At 40.1% G+C, this 17,251-nt stretch overlaps 1 protein-coding gene across 5 annotated transcripts in view; it reads left to right on the plus strand.

Annotated features, from left to right (window-relative positions):
* Positions 1 to 43: 43 nt before the first annotated feature.
* The window catches only part of SNX1 (sorting nexin 1), a 52,012-nt gene continuing 34,804 nt past the window's right edge, over positions 44 to 17,251 (plus strand). For 3 of the 5 annotated variants that reach the window (XM_045540901.1, XM_045540902.1, XM_045540903.1), the window contains exons 1-2: positions 1,943 to 2,180; positions 16,720 to 16,831. In XM_045540901.1, the coding sequence (XP_045396857.1) occupies positions 2,022 to 2,180; positions 16,720 to 16,831 (271 nt within the window). In that variant the 5' untranslated portion in view covers positions 1,943 to 2,021. Of the gene's footprint in view, positions 119 to 1,893; positions 2,181 to 16,719; positions 16,832 to 17,251 lie in introns of those variants that run through there. The other 2 variants (XM_045540904.1, XM_045540900.1) reach the window with 2 other exon arrangements.

A 17,251-nucleotide genomic window follows, 5' to 3' on the forward strand; every position in this document is an offset into this window, starting at 1 on the left:
CAAACTGTATTCTGGGACTTGTAGTCTCCACCGGGGAGGAGTGGCCGTAACGGTCCGTTAACCGCCACTGATTGTCTCATTCAGCGCCCATGATGGCATAAAGATGAATCCCGAAAAGGTAGGGGAGAGGAGAGCTTGATTTCTAGGACGGAGATTCTTTACAGTTATTTCTCCGAGGGAGCTGCTTCCAGCCAAAATCTTTATTACTTCCTGATCGGGCCGGAAGTGGGTTTCCGTTGTAGTGAAAAGGCTTGTCTTGGGAAGCCAGTAAGGCAGTTAGGCATGGGTAGGGGAGGACTTTCTGGTTTTCTCTCGTCTGCTAGGGATTCAGTCCAACAAAACAACCCACTACGGGGTGAATATTTCTGCCAATGGCCATCAAAGTCAACTTAGAACAAGAGAACTTTCCCTGTGTCCCACATGTCCGATGGAAACATAATGGAGATCGCCATCCTGAAAAGTGTATTAAGTAAGCTCTCTGGTGTTCGTGGCTGTGATGGATGCCAGTAACAGGTTGATGATATTATTTTATCCATCCATTCCTCCAATCAAATCTTAGACATTATTTGGATACTAAATTTGCCATACACGATCTGTAGGTGCGGAGGATACAAAGATAGGACATGGTCCCTGACTTGAAACATCTCACATACCTGTGAGGAAGCTAATCCCTAATGTTGAGGAATTTGCACCTAGTACTAAACTAAGCCTTTTGTCAAAGTTGGTGACAAGTTTCATCTCTATTGAGAAGAAAGGCAGGATTATCTTGCAGGATTATTCCATGATAACATACCCATTTATCTTTAAACTCCAGTCTTGTTTGTGTAGTTAATTTAGGCTTTCGACTCACCAATCAATGAATAGTTTAGGTCCCAGGAAAATTTTGTTCATAGTTTAATAATTTCCCTGCCGTCTATTACACTGATTTACTCCACAGCAATTGAGAGAATAATCTTAACTTCTTTCCAACCAAATTTAGGACACTGAGGTCTCCTGGACTTCACCAAGCAGAATTGATGATCTCTTTCACTGTGCTGCATAGCACTGAACGTGATGAATTATTTTTGTGTGTGTTTGTTTTTGAGACAAAGTCTCACTCTGTTGCCCAGGCTAGAGTGCTGTGGCATCATCATAGCTTATTGCAACTTCAAACTCCTGGGCTCAGGCAATCCTGCCTCTGCCTCCTGAGTAGCTGGGACTACAGGCGGGCCCCACCACGTCGGGCTAATTTTTGTATTTTTTTTTTTTTTTTTGTAGAGACAGGGTCTCGCTATGTTGCTCAGGCTGGTCTTGAACTCCTGACCTCAAGTGATATTCCCCACTCTGCCTCCCAAGTGTTAGGATTACAGGCGTGAGTCACCACACCCAGCCTGAACATGATGAATTGTTGATTTACTTGCCTGTCTCCCTCATTAAATTGTAAGCACCTAATGGGCCAGGAGCTTCTTTATTTCTGTATCTCAAACTCATAACAAGGTGCCAGACACACAGTAGATGCTTGATAAATACTTCTTGAATGAATTAACTGAATGTTGTCCAAGGAATAAGTGGAGAAGCTTTCTTGCTTTTGATTGAGATTCAGAGACCTCAATCAAAAATACTTACTGAATCTGAAGGCACTGTGCTTGGAATGGGTGGATGGCATGTAGAGGTTTTCAAACATTTTTAGTCATAGACTCCTTTATTGAAACGAAATCTTCTTGGAAGCTTGTTAGATAAAGCTATCCAGAGCACACAGGGTCCTAGGAACCGGAGCAGCCCCTAGCTCCTCCTTTTCTGCCCCTTCGACCCCATGGTTAACATCTCCGCGTTGCGGTCGCTGGCTGGGAATTTACCGAGCAGCACCCGCAGCCCGAGGCCGCCCCGCCCCCGGCGCCTAGGCCCCGCCCCTGCGTCTCCGCCCCGCGGGTCCCGCAGGGTCTGTTGCGGCCCTCCCCCTCCTCGCACCGTCGGAACGCTTTGCTCGCGGCGCTATCTCTCTATAAAGTTGTTGTTGCGGCTTCCGCCGCGGGTGGAGGAAGATGGCGTCGGGTGGTGGTGGCTGTAGCGCTTCGGAGAGACTCCCTCCACCCTTCCCTGGCCTGGAGCCGGAGTCCGAGGGGGCGGCTGGGGGGTCAGAACTCGAGGCTGGGGACAGCGACACCGAGGGGGAGGACATTTTCACCGGCGCCGCCGCGGCCGTGAGTTCGCACCCTTTGGGGCAGCTGTCGAGAGGGCGCCCCAAAAGGGAAGAGAGGCTAAGCGAGGGTCGGGGAGGCTGGGCAGAGTGGGCCGGGTGAGATCTTGCCTCGGTGTCAGCAGTCCGGGCTGGAGTCCCTGAGTGAGCACGGAGCCGTAGGGCCTGGCTTCCCCGCGGGCAGAGTGATGAGTGAGGGGTGTGGTGGCTTCGCCGCTGAGGCCCCTAACAACCAAGAGCTGCCGAGTCCGTCCTTTGGCCCTGTCGTGTATTGACCCTACAGATCCACAGGGTTGTTTTGCTGGTCGTGTCCTGCCCAGGCTGATTTAATAGGTCAAAAATAAGGGAATGGGGTGCAGACCTCCCTTTCCTCCGCCTTGCTGCTTCTAGGATGAATAATGTTGTCGGGAGTAGACCAGGGTAAGTGATCCGTCCACAAGTCCTTTCGTTAGCTCAGCATTTACCGGTGATTTCCAAAAGCCCTTTCTGGATCTTAGTTCACAAAAGTTAGGTTGACTCCTCTGATCTCTAGGAAAATCGGGCCAGAGGCCGGTTAAGTCCCTCCCAGAGAAATCACTACATAGATCAAAAAGCTTTGTCCCTTTTAAAGGAGTGCGTTGAAGTGCCCGAGTACTTCATTGGGAGCAAATCTGTAAATGTGAGGAGGAAATGGTGTTTCCCATAGTAAATATCTGGATTTCTAATAAGAGTTATGTATTGGAAAAAGCTAATCTTTGTGAAGTGTGGAAATCAGTAATCAGTTATGGAACCAGTAGAGATGTTTTGGGCTGTTTTATGAGAATATTTACTCATATCATTTGGTACAGTTCGTTCTGGGCTGTAAAATTCTTCAGTGCTGAGTCTGAGTTTATCTATCTTGGATAATGCTTCTCTTCATAGCAGCTACTCAGTCAGTACACACTGACTAAATAAAACAGCTTTACGTTATTTATGTAGCATGTGTCTGAAAAAGTTTGAGGCTTGCTTCATTTGTGTCAGGAAAATTTTCCCTGTATTTGGGAATTGAGTCCATAATCCCATCTCATGAAGTGCTTGATTATGCTAATATAACAGCTCAAACTGTCTAATGTCTGTTATTCTGAGAAATAATAATTCTTGCTGCCAATTAATTGAGTCTTTCTGTAGCTCATTTAAAGTAAGTATTTCTTTAGTAATTGACAAATTATGGAGAACAGCTACCGTTGGTAACTGCTGGGATGATAAATATTCAGACTGGGTATCTGACATAGAAACTCTGGCACTGAAAGTGATCGGTTACGTAGGCAAATGTTGATTTATTTTCCAAAAAGGGACGTGGAAGGGTGAGGAGTTATTTTCTAGAGTTCTCAAGAGTTCAGGAGACTGCAGTTTGATCTCACCAGGTTAAAAATCCTTTGCCTAATGTCCAGCTGAAAATCGGAGGGAGGGAGCTCAGAATGACCTTGTTCTGCCACAGAAAGCGTAATTATTTTTATTTAGATTTGATCTAGGAAAATTGAGTTGCTAAAGAAACTGAAATGCCACCTGTAAGCCATTTTTTGAGCTGCTTGCTTTGTTGTTAATCTTAAGGAAGGCAAGACCCCAAGATTCTTCACTAAACTGTGACTGTCCTGTTAAACAGCAATTAAATGCAAATTATAATCCAGTAAATGCTTTAGGTATGAGGCAGAGAAGACAGGGGATTGCAGCACTTCTGTATGTTAGATATAGAGTAGATTGAAGAATAAAGTAATTAAGAATGTGGTCTTTGAAGTCTGCTTTAAATCCGGGCTCTCTACTGCTTGCTAGCTTAGCTTGGACAAGGTACTTAATTACTCTCTACAGTTTCTTTACCTGTAATATGTGAATAATAACAGTATTTACCTCCACCACTATTGTGAAAATTAAATTAAAATGCCTATAAAGCACTTAGAACAGTTCTTTCCACTTAATAAACATTTAAAGAGTTCTTACTTTTTTGAGGGTTTGAGCTGTATTTATTGGTGAGCATTTTGTAAACTGGAATTGCTTTAAGAATTAAAAAACCCACAAAATCTAATAATGGGTTGGAAAAGTTAACCAAAAAATGGGTAATATAGATTACTAAAATCAAAACTAACTAGTAATAAGATTGGTTTGATTAGCTAAAAGCCATCAAAATTGGCCCTTACTGACTTTAATAGCATCTTACTGATTTAAGTTAATCTTCATGTTGTGTTTGTTGCATCTTGGAGACAAAGAGAGGGGCACTGAAGAATTGAGAAGCTGAGGCATGTAAAATTTAAAACTAATTTATGGTATGCATGTAATTTCCTGTACATTGATATAACAGCTGCTGTTGTTAATCATCCCATCTGCTCTCTCTTATAGCCCAAGAAGCTTTGTTAATGCAGTGATAACAATGTGATTTGATTTATAATTGAAAGAGCAGCCTGTGATATGCATTTCAGAATCTGTAAACCAGTACTTGAATGGGAGAGACTGAAGTTAAAAGAATTGTTAAAATAAACCTGAAGTCATTGCTTTAAGACTGACAACCAGCTTGTGTAGGTTCTGATTCTTAAAACTACTAAGACTTTATCTTCTTTCTGCCTCTTACTTTGTGGGCCTATAAATAAAAAGGTCTAAAACTCTAAATATATTATCTGCATCGTTGACATAGAATTGAATCCAGATGTGTATCTTTGTAGTTAAAACCTTAGTTTTAGGATAGGATTATTTTTTCCTTAATAAAACAAGAGATTGTATTGAAGCCATTCCTTTGGCTCTCCTAACGCTTAAAATTATAATGTTCAAAAAAAAATACTATAAATGGCATATATATTTTTACAACTCATTTGACCTCACTGGTCTTGTTTGTAAACTTCTAAACCTGAGTGATTAGAATTGAAGCAAGTTCTTTTATTTTCCTGCCCTGGAGTTCTTATATGCTCATCTCTCTTTAACAGTATGCCAGGACCACAGTTAGATTTGCCCTCTAAATAAAAAGGAAGACTGTGGAAGGTTTTCAGGTGCTGAGAGAAAGGAGGAAAACATAAATAAATGATATCTTCAGTTCATATTTTGGCCAAATCTGGTGACTTCTTTTGATGATATATCAGATAATTAGAATTTTTTCCTATTACTCTTATTCTTGGATTGAAACTCTAATGACTGTAGAAATGTCTAGGAAAATGAAATAGAATAAAGAAGGAATAGCAAGGGACTTGAAAAGTGATATGTTGAATAATTCTTTGATTAGTCAAGAATTTATATATGTCTACTGGTATTAAAGGTTAATGAACAATATAAGTTTTATTGATATTCAAAAGTCTTGTTTAGTAGTTAGCTCCTAATAGTGTTTTATAGACTATGGAAAGTTATATAAATATAAGTTATGTGATAGCATTTAGGCAGGAAAGGACCTGGTCCTTTTAGAATCCAACCCTAAATCTGTAATCAATGTAACATGTTCTGAGTGGGGGAGGCAAATCAGGTTTTTTAAAGAAATGTGATAAAAAATACATAACAGGCAGATGTGGTGGCTCACACCTGTAATCCCAGCACTTTGGGAGTCTGAGACGGGGATTTTTTGAAGCCAGGAGTTCAAGACTGGCCTAGACAACATAGTGAGACCCCATCTCTACAAAAAAAAAAAAAAAAATCTGAAAATTGGTTAGGTGTGGTGGCACGCTTCTGTAGTCCCAGCTACTCAGGAGGCTAAGGCTACAGTGAGCAGTGATAGGCCAGTGCACTCTAGTCTGGGCAACAGAGGAAGACCCTGTCTCTAAAAAAATAACAACAAAAAAAAAACCCACCAAAATTTACCAGCTCTACCATTCTTAAGTGAACATTGCAGCAGTGTTAAGTACATTCAACATTGTTGTGAAACAGAGCTCTAGGACTTTTTCATCTTGCAAATCTGAAACTCTCTACCCATTAAATAATAGTTCCTCTTTTTACCCTCCTCCCCAGCCTCTGGTATCACCATGCTAACATTCTGTTTCTGTGAATTTGACTACTTTAGATACCTCATATAAGTAAAATCATGCAGTATTCATCCTTCTGTGACTGGCCTATTTCACTTAGCATAATGTTCTCAAGATTCATCCATGTTGTAGCATGTGACGAGATGTCCTTCCTTTTTAAGGCTGAATAATAATGTGTATACCACATTTTGTTTATTAATCTGCCAGTGGACATTTGGGTTGCTTTTACTTCTTGGGTATTGTGAATAGTACTGCTATGAACATGGGTGTGCAAATATCTCTTCAAGACCCTGCTTTAAATTCTTTTGCATATATACACAGAAATGAGATTCCTGGATCATATGGTAGTTCTATTATATTTTCAATTTTTTGAAGAACTTCCATATAGGTTTTCATAGCGGTTGCACCATTTTACAATACCACCTCAGCTCTTTTTAAAACCAGTTTAATGGGGATAGGTTGATTAATGGATATGAAACTATGGTTAGATGGGAGGAATGAGTTCTAATGATCTACAGCACTGAAGGGTGAATATGGTTATCTAAATATATTGCATATGTTCAAAAAGCTGGGAGAGAGGATTTTTTTTTTTTTTTGAGACAGGGTCTCGCTCTGTCACCCAGGGCTAGAGTGCAGTGGCATCATCATAGCTCACTGTAACCTCAAACTCCTGGGCTCAAGGCATCCTCCCACCTTGGCCTCCCAAATGCTAAGATTACAGATGTGAACCATTGCTCCTGGCCTAGAATAGAGGATTTTGAATGTTTATAACACAAATGATAAATGTTTGAGGTGATGGATATGCTAATTACTCTGATCATTATATATTGTATACATGTATTAAAATATCACAACCCGATAATATGTATAATTATTACATGTCAACTAAACATAAAAGGAAAATTAAAAATTTTTTAAATTTAAAAAAGAATAATGCTTGCTATCATTTTTCTGTAGAGACCGTTTATCAGGTTTTTAAAGTTTCCTTCTATTCCTGTTTTGACAAGAATTTTTAAATAAAAGACTTTTTTTTTGGAGACAGGATCTCACTTTGTTGCCTGGGCTAGAGTGCCGTGGTGTCAACCTAGCTCACAGCAACCTCAAACTCCCTGGCTCCAGTGATTCTCCTGCCTCAGCCTCCCAAGTAGCTGGGACTACAGGTGTGCGCCACCATGCCAGGTTAATTTTTCTATTTTTAGTAGAGACGGGGTCTCGCTCTTGCTCAGGCTGGTCTCAAACTCCTGAGCTCAGGCCATCCTCCGGCTTCAGCCTCCCAGCATGCTAGGATTACAGGTGTGAGCCACCGTGCCCAACCTAAAAGACTATTGAATTTTATTAATATTTGACATTTCTTGGTTATGTGATTTCTGTCCTTTATTCTGTTATATGGTGAATTATGTTTATGATCATTTTGTGGGGTTTTTTTTGAGACACAGTCTCACTGTTGCCCAGGTTGGAGTGCAGTGGCCTTATCGTAGCTCACTGCAACCTCGAACTCCTAGGCTCAAGTGATCCTCCTGTCTCAGCCTCCCAAGTAGCTGAGACTACAGATGTGTGCCACCATGCCTGGCTAATTTTTCCTTTTTTTGTAGCAATGGGGGTCTCGCCCTTGCTCAGGCTGGTCTCAAACTCCTGGCCTCAAGCAATCCTCCTGCTTCAGCCTCCCAAACTGCTAAGATTACAGGTGTGAGCCGCCACACCCAGCCAGTTTATTATTTTTTTAATGTTGCTTTATTGGAATGGACTCAACATCGTTATGATACATTGTCTTTTTCTGTATTTTTTTATTGATATAGTTGTACATATTTTGGGGGTACATGTGATATTTTAATACTTGTATACAATGTGTAATGATCAAGCCAGGGTAATTGGGATATCCATCATCTCAAACATTTATCCTTTCTTTGTGTTGGGAACATTACAATTCTTCTCTTCCAGCTGTTTCGTAATATACAATAAATTATTATTAACTATAATTTCCCTACTGTACTATTGAGTACTAGAACTTATTCTTTCTATCCAAATGTATTTTTGTACTCATTAACCAACTTTATCCCCGCCCTCTTCCCTCCACAGCCTCTGGTAACTACCATTCTACTCTCTACCTCCATGAGATATACTTTTTTAGCTTCCACATATGAGTTAGCATTATTTGTCTTTCTCTGCCTGGCTTATTTCATTTAAGGTAATGACCTCTAATTCCATCCATATTGCTGCAAATGACAGGATTTTATTCTTTTTATTACTTATATATATATATATATGTACATATATATATATATATATATATATATATATTTTTTTTTTAGACAGAGTCTTGCTCTGTTGCCTGGGCTAGAGTGAGTGCCGTGGCGTCAGCCTAGCTCACAGCAACCTCAAACTCCTGGGCTCAAGCGATCCTACTGCCTCAGCCTCCCAAGTAGCTGGGACTACAGGCATGTGCCACCATGCCCGGGTAATTTTTTCTATATAGATTTTTAGCTGTCCAAATCATTTCTTTCTATTTTTGGTAGAGACGGGGGTCTCACTCTTGCTCAGGTGGGTCTGGTCTGGAACTCCTGACCTTGAACGATCCACCCGCCTCGGCCTCCCAGAGTGCTAGGATTACAGGCGTGAGCCACCGCGCCCGGCCTTATATGTTTTTGAGACAGAGTCTCACTCTTGTCTGGACAAGAGTACCATGACGTCAGCCTAGCTCACAGCAATCTAAAACTCCTGGGCTCAAGCAATCCTCCTGCCTCAGTCTCCTGGGTAGCTGGGACTACAGGCGTGTGCCACCACGCCCAGCTAAGGGACAGCTAATGTTAAAACACAAATCGCTGAATCTCAAGCCTAGATTTCTGACTTTGGGGCCTGGGATGAGGTCTGAGATTCTAATTTTTTTTTTATTTTTATTTTTTGAGACAAGAGTCTCACTGTGTTGCCCAGGCTACAGTGAGTGCCGTAGCATCAGCCTAGCTCACAGCAACCTCAAACTCCTGGGCTTAAGCAATCCTCCTGCCTCAGCCTCCCGAGTAGCTGGGATTACAGGCACGCGCCACCATGCCCGGCTAATTTTTTTCTGTGTATATATTTTAGTTGGCCAGATAATTTCTTTCTATTTTTTTAGTAGAGACGGGGTCTCGCTCTTGCTCAGGCTGGTCTCGAACTCCTGAGCTCAAACGATCCACCCGCCTCGGCCTCCCAGAATGCTAGGATTACAGGCGTGAGCCACCGCGCCCAGCCAATTTCATTCTTTTTAATGGCTGAATAATATTCCATTGTGTATATGTACCACATTTGTCTTTATTCATTCATCCATTGATGGACACTTAGGTTAATTCCATCTTGGCTATTGTGAATAGTGCTAAAATAAATATGGGAGTGCAAATAGCTTTTCAATGCACTGATTTTCTTTCTTTTAGAATATACCCAGCAGTGGGATTGCTAGATCATATGGTAGTTTTATTTTTAGGTTTTTAAGGAACCTCCATACTGTTTTACACAATGGCTGCACTACTTTGCATTTCCACTCACAGTATATGAGTGTTCTCCTTTCTCCCCAACCTCACCAGCATTTGTTATTTTTTGTCTTTTTGATAATATATTCTTTTTGTATACATTGCTGAATTTAGATTGCTGATATTTTTCTTCAGAACTTTTACATCTGTGTTCATAAGATAAACCTGTAGTTTTTCTGTCTGATGAGACCTTATAAAGTTTTAGGATTGAGATTATATGGTACTTTGTCTTTTTCTCTTCTTTCAAGAGTGTTTGTAGGATTGGAATGATCTGTTTTTGTTTTTGAAACCGGGTCTCCCTCTGTCGCCCAGGCTGGAGTACAGTGGCGTCATCATAGCTCAGTGCAGCCTCAAACTCCTGGGCTCAAGTGATCCTCCTGCCTCAGCCTCCCAAGCAGCTAGAACCATAGGCACATGCCACCAAACCCAGCTAATTTTTCTATTTTTTTTTTTTTTTTGTCAGGAGAGGGGGAGGCAGAAGGGAGTGTGTGTCTCACTCTTGCTCAGGCTGGTCTTGAACTCCAGGCCTCATGCAATCCTCCTAATTAGGCCTCCCAAAGTGCTAGGGTTACAGGTGTGAGCCACCATGCCCGGCCAATAGACTCATTGGTTTCTTGATCATTGAATTGTACCAGTAGTTAACTTAGCTTCAGAGTTATAGAGGAAAAGCTAATAAAAGTAGTTATAAAGCACTACTTTTAGAATAAAGGGAGAAGACTTTTAAAAATGACTAATAACCCAACTGAAAATTTATTTAACAATTAGAATTTGGGGCTTATGAGAAAAACAACAAGGCCCAGCGCGGTGGCTCACACCTATAATCCTAGCACTCTGGGAGGCCGAGGCGGGTGGATTGCTCTAGGTCTGGAGTTCGAGACCAGCCTGAGCAAGAGTGAGACACCCGCCCCCTTCGCCTCCCCCTTCTCTACTAAAAATAGAAAGAAATTATCTGGCCAACTAAAAAAATATATACAGAAAAAAATTAGCCGGGCATGGTGGTACGTGCCTGTAGTCCCAGCTACTCCGGAGGCTGAGGCAGAAGGATTGCTTGAGCCCAGGAGTTTGAGGTTGCTGTGAGCTAGGCTGACGCCAGGGCACTCATCTAGCCTCGGCAACAAAGTGAGACTTTGTCTCAAAAAAAAAAAAAAAGAAAGAAAGAAAAACAATAAAGGTCTCAGTTGTGGTTTTGGGAGGGAGTTGCTGCCCCTTTGCCTACTCAGGTTGTAAGCAGCTCTGATAATGTGGCCATTTGCAGTTCATTATGTTAGGGGAAAGAAGAAAAAGAACACTCTAATTTTCTCCCTTCATCCTCAAAGCTTCTCAGCGCTCTTAAGTAACTTTTGGCATAAATAAATCATGAATAGTTGATAGTTGCCAGACCAAGTAGCCATAAGTATCTCATCTTCAGGAAAAGCTGTTGCTCAACTTTTTCTGGCTTATTCTTTTGCTTAGTCAGATAGACAGCTGTGGTTTCATTCTGCTTTCAGAGCAGATTTGAACTGGGTTTGCTTTTTCAGCTTAGAAGGTAATCCCCCATTAGTGCTCTAATCCTTCTGCAGTTTTCTGGGCCCTTCTAAGTTCTGTTAGTTTGAGACCCAAAAAGTTTATGGAAATTTCATTAGAGAATTCAGGAGAACATCTGTAGTTAAATTTTGGGAGATTGTGAGGTCTCTAATGGCCTTGCTTGTGGTTTTCCTTAACTAGGTCAATGGTCAGCTTCATGCTCACTTTCCTCACCCTTCCAGCCTTCCCTTTTCCATTTTCGTTAGTCCCTCTACTCTTTATATCAAAAGTTCTTTACCTTTTTGAGTGTTGTGGGCCCATTGGCAGGCCAGTAAAACTTGTGGATACATTTCAGAATAATGTTTTTAAATATATAAAATACATGATTACAAAGGAAACCAATTATATTGAAAATCAGTTGTCAACACGTTAAAACAATTTTATATTAGTAACATGTACTTTTTAATGCTTTAAATAAGATCTAGAGATAGGTATGATATTACCATAACTTTGAAATTACCATATTATGAAATTACCATAATTTTTAAATAGGAATGAGCATAAATGATACTTTGAGATCTATAACAGCTATAATATATAAAATATCTAATATCTGTTAGTTTTAGTCTCAGGTACTGCTATTGTTCTTATGGTTTGTTGCCTATCTTTATAATTAAAGGCAGTGCTGAATATCAGTTAGAAGATAGTGAAAATGAAATTGTAATTTTATTCCCATCCAAGTTCATAGACCACCCCCTGAAATCTATGGCTTATGGACCCCAAGATAAGAACCCCTAGTTTAACTCCTTAAGTTATGAGAGGGAGTAATAATGTGAAATCATTTGGGTTAATCAATGTTAACCCAGTTTGTAGAGTAGGATGCACCCTAGTCCCAATTCCAGTAGACACTGAAGCAGGTGCTTTTAGTGCATCTGTGCCAGTTTGAAACATGGTGGTAGGAGAGGAGCCACTGCCTGTGGTAAGCAGAATAATGCTCCCGCTTCCCCGCAAAGATGTCCATGTCCTAATCATGGAACTAGTAAATAGGTTATGTGGCAAGGGGGAGTTAAGGTTGAAGATAGAATTAAGATTGCTAATCAGCTGACCTGGAGGAAATTAGGCCTGGTATGGTGGCTCATACCTGTAATCCCAGCACTTTGGAGGCTAAAGCAGGAGGATCACTTCAGGCCAGGAGTTTGAGACCAGCTTGGGCAACATAGTGACACCCCCATCTCAACAAAAAAATTTTTTTAGGTTAGCTAGTGTGTAGTGGTGTGTAGTCCTAGCTACTCAGAAGGCTAAGGCTGGAGGATTGCTTGAGCCCAGGAGTTCAAGGTTACAGTGAGCTATAATTGTGCCACTGCCACTCCAGCTTGAGTGACAGAGCAAGACCCTGTCTCTAAAAATATAAATAAATAAATTCTTTTTTAAAAGATAGGGAAATTATCCTGGGTTATCTGGGTGGGACCAGTGTAAAATCACAGGAATCCTTAAAAGTGTAAGAGAGACTATGGAAGATGGTTACAGGAGAAAGGCACAGAGAGATGAAACATTGCTGGCTTTGAAGTTGGAGAAAGTGGGCCATGAGCCAAGGAACAGCCTCAGGAAAGGGCAAGGAAACAGAGTCTCCTCTAGAACCTCCAGAAAGGAACACAATGCTACTGACATCTTGATTTTAGCCCAGAAACCTGTATTGGACTTCTATAGGACTATAATATAATAAAATTGTATTGTTTAAACTGTTAAATTTTTGATAACTTATTATAGCAGCAATAAAAAACTAATACAGTGAGCTACAATGATGCCACTACACTCTACCCAGGGTGACAGAGCAAGACTCTGTTTCAAAAGAAAAAAAAGAAGAAAACTAATACATTGCCTCACTTTGTTCATTTCTTCCTATAAGTAAAGGTGGGCAAAGGAGCAGCGTTTCATGCCAAGTTCTTCATTTAAAGACCACGCGGCTGTCCTGTCATCTGTGTATAGCTCCTAGGATTGACTGATTCCTAATTGTCCTTGTCTTGTTATATTAGTGTGATTACACAACTTCTTGACTTTGTCTTGCTTTACTGAAGTATCCTAATTTTCCTTCAAAACATGAGTACTGTAGTCCTCCAGAAGCAATGTTACTTTAGCATTTAATTTGGGGTTGACCTCTAAATGCAGTTAAGAGTTGTAACAGTACCTCCCCTTTTGAGATCCCTTGATTGTAATGTAAGGGTTCTGCATGGAGCATGAGGAAGAATCACAACTGGTTAACCTAAGGGGAAGTTGCCGGGAATCAAAGTAGTACTTTTCAACAGTGAATGGCTGTCAGTTCTGAGGGGCAGCAACCCCACGTCTGTCCTTCCCTGAGCTAAGAAAATTGTGTTAGTGGCCTGGGCCTAATGGGTTGAGGCTGGTAATTGTTAAGAAATACCTGTTTGTTTTTAACAAAAGTACCCTTGTTGCTAGCAGATCTATTTCCTCTCTGTGAATTAGTATTGGTCTGTGTGTTCTTAGAAACACTTGAACTTTTAAACAGGCTTATCAGTGGAACCACCTGCTAGAATTAACAGCCAAAGGGAGTAAGCAAGTGTTGGATTCTATCTGCTAAAAAATCAAAGAATGCTTTCTTTATATTAAAAAGGGGAGGGACAAGTAGGCAAGGCAGTTCTTTGGTTTTATTTACTATATTACAAACATAGTATTTACATTAGTATTAGGGGTTTTTAATCTGTTGCCTAGAAATTTAGCCCCTTTCAAACAGATGGATAGTTGTATAACTTACTGACTACTAAAAGGTTTTTAAAACATGGATTATAAAGCAAGCCTTATTTTTAGTATTGATTTTTGCCACTTAGTGTAGTCATGGTGTTTCCTCCTTCCCACAAAGTAAGTTCTTTATAAAATTTTAACTATTGATTCAAAATTTGCTTTCTAATATAAATTGTACTTTAATACTAATTAAAAATTAGCTTTTTAACCCTAGACATAGCATATGAAATGTGTTGTTACAATGCCCAAGTGGGTATATATTTTGATGACAGGCTATTACTGTAGACTGTAGTCTCATGGAAGACTTGTTTTCTGTTAACAGACCTTTGTGCATATGGGATACTATGAACATGGGTCCATTTCTTCTCTAAAAGTGGTTCTACTTAGTTTTTTTAAAATCTGACTTTGAGTATAACTTGAGAATATTATGCCTCAAAGACCAACTGTATTAAGACAAGTCACGGGGGTTCAAATGACCAGTAAACATGTGGAAACAAATTTTCACCAGTCAACCTAGTGAAAATTTTTTAAAAAGAGAATGCTTAGTGTTGCTATGGATGCAGCACTCTTACAGACTTCTGGGGGTTATGTAAATTGGTGGTTTTTCTGGAAGGCAGCTTAGAGCCTTTGAAAATTTTATGTCCACTGATTCTACTTAAGAATCTATCCCAAGAAAATAATCAGATGTGGATTTATATGAAGGATGGACATCACAGCATTATTTGGTGAAACCTGGAATCTATCTAAGTGTCCAGCCTTAGGGGAATGATTATGTTGTGGTATACCCATATGACGGAGAGTTAGGTAACTAAAAAGGAGATTTTTGACAATTCTTAATGACATGAGAAAATGCTCAGATGGTAGAGTGGGAAAGACAGGATACAGAGTTTTACATACCTAGATTAATTTTGTGAAAGAAGTACAGAGGAAAGTTTAGGTTGGTAAGTATAGTCATCAGTTTATGTTCAGCTCTCTTAAGAACTCAGCCATGTGTGGTTTTTGGGATTGAGTCCCAGAGGATAGCGGTGGTCTGTTCTCACAGGTGTTTGTTATTTAGCATAATAAGGGAGCACAAGTCTTTGTTTTAACCACAGTTTGGTTTTTGAAGGAGGTTGGGTAGGAGGAAGAGAGACAGGTATTAGTGCTCAAGTTTTCACTGCAGTATCCCATTCATCTGAATCTGTCTTTTCTGATTAGTAGACGGAAAAACAGACTGCTGTTCTAACACTGTTCCAGAAAATGTTCTTAGGCATTAACCTTCCAGGTTTAGGTTGTAGGTCAGAAATGAAAAGCTGGCTTTATTCATCTTCATATCACAGTAATGGTGATATTAGCTATTTTTAAAAATAGCTAAATTCTAACCTATGCCTTTCCTGTTGCTTTTGTCTCTTTTGTGAGCTACTAGTAGATTACATTTGTACACATATATTCTAATGTATACTGGGTTTTAATTTCTCCTAGGATCTCCATCTGGAGATGACTGTTGTCAGTTGAAAGTGAATTAAAATAAATCAAGTGGCTTCAGATGAGATTGCTATACTGTAAGAGAGTGTAGGAAGGAAGTGCTTGTGGAGGAAGATGGTTGGTGATGCATGAGGCAAAAGGGAAATGCTGGTTTTATTTTTACCCTGTTTTTTGTCTTTTGTCTCTCTGCAGTGATTTTTAAATTTCGGTTTTTAAGATTGTGGAAGCAGCTAGAGGACAGGATCGCTGTCTCTAACAGAATTGGTATAACATATAAGCATATACAACTAAGTGTTCATTAAACTTTATTAGCATAGAATAGTTCCAGTAGAAGCATTGTTTGCTAATATAAATCTAAATATTGGTCACAGTTTCTTTCCTAAGTGTGGCCCCAATATTGGAATGAAGCTGTTTACAGGGCAAATTTAGAGTACCCAAATAGATCTGTCGTTTCACTTTGTTCTATTGGGTCAGAAAAGGTCTGTCTCCAAGGAACAAACTGCCTCAGATTTGTTAAGGAAATGTTTCATAAAAGGTTCCTTAAGTCAGGTCTTGTAACTGATTTGCCCTTAGGGTCTGACTTCAAAACCCTGTAATACCACACCAAGGCTTTTGAAACCAGATTCCCAGCTTTCTGTTCATGTTCTGCACAATCCGGCTTTGTTCACTCTGGTCTGGGGACCCACCCTTACCCTTGTTTGTGGCTGATCACTGAGCTGTTTTAGAAAGGCCATGGACTGACTGTATTTTCACCATGTGCCCACTAGGCTAAGCATGACTGGTTTTTATTCTCTTCGCCTGACAACATGGTGTGGTGGAAAATTGTGTCTGTGTGAGTTAAGGATGAAAGATAAGTTATATTTATAAACAGCATTAAGATATAAAGTGTTATATACCCTCTTTTGCATGTCAGGTGGGTCAATAATATCCACACAACTGGGCCTCAGTTAACAGTTTAGCCAAGGCCACAAAGTAAGCTAAGGGCAGAGTTTAAAATCTGGACTCCGGTGTGGTATCCTGGTCACTAGAATGTGCCCCATCAGCATTTCAAAGAACAAAGGTCATCAACTGAGAAGGAAGAACACATTTTGACAGGTTCTTTTGAAAATTATCTGTGTGTACACATACTCGTGTTGGTATCATGTGCTTTGGAGTAGGGTATTTCAGCAGTGTTATGGTGTTAGAAATTAACCCTAAAATGTATGAACATATTTAGCTCTGTGATCAGTTACTTACAATACTAATAATTACTTGCTGCTTATTGAACTGGTTGACCAGTGGCAACTGAGGGATGTATTAAATGTCACTTTCTAGGCAGGTTGGGTTTGTTTTTAATGGTACTGTTTTATTCAGAGTATCTCTTTATTTTTAGAGTAAGCCCCAGTCTCCAAAGAGAACTACATCCCTTCTTCCTATCAACAATGGCTCCAAAGAAAATGGGATCCATGAGGAACAAGACCAGGAGCCACAGGACCTCTTTGCAGGCAAGTATGGACTCAAAACTTGTTCTAGGAACCTTCTAAATGGTTTTGTTAAGTTGCTGAATTAAAGTCAAAACCAAAATTAAAAAGTATTGGAAATATAACTTTATGTAAGATACTATTGTGGAGGAATCCAAAGCATGTAAAATACAGGCCCTACCGTCAAGATTCTTAGAGGTTTAGGGAGTAAGACATAAATACACAGTTATTTAAGAATATGAGTTGAATAAACTATTAAACAGTAATAGAAATGTAGCCAAAGGAATGATAGAAATGCTAAGTCACAGGAGCTCAGAGGAGTATGAGATCACTGATGAAAACAGTAGCTTTAGACATTTTTGACCAAGACGGGGGGATGGGAAGAGTAGTGGTGGGGGGTAAAGTAGGGAGGTTAATGGATACAAAATATAGTTAGATAGATAG

Source organism: Lemur catta, chromosome 1 (assembly GCF_020740605.2).
Source record: "Lemur catta isolate mLemCat1 chromosome 1, mLemCat1.pri, whole genome shotgun sequence".
Taxonomy (NCBI): domain Eukaryota; kingdom Metazoa; phylum Chordata; class Mammalia; order Primates; family Lemuridae; genus Lemur; species Lemur catta.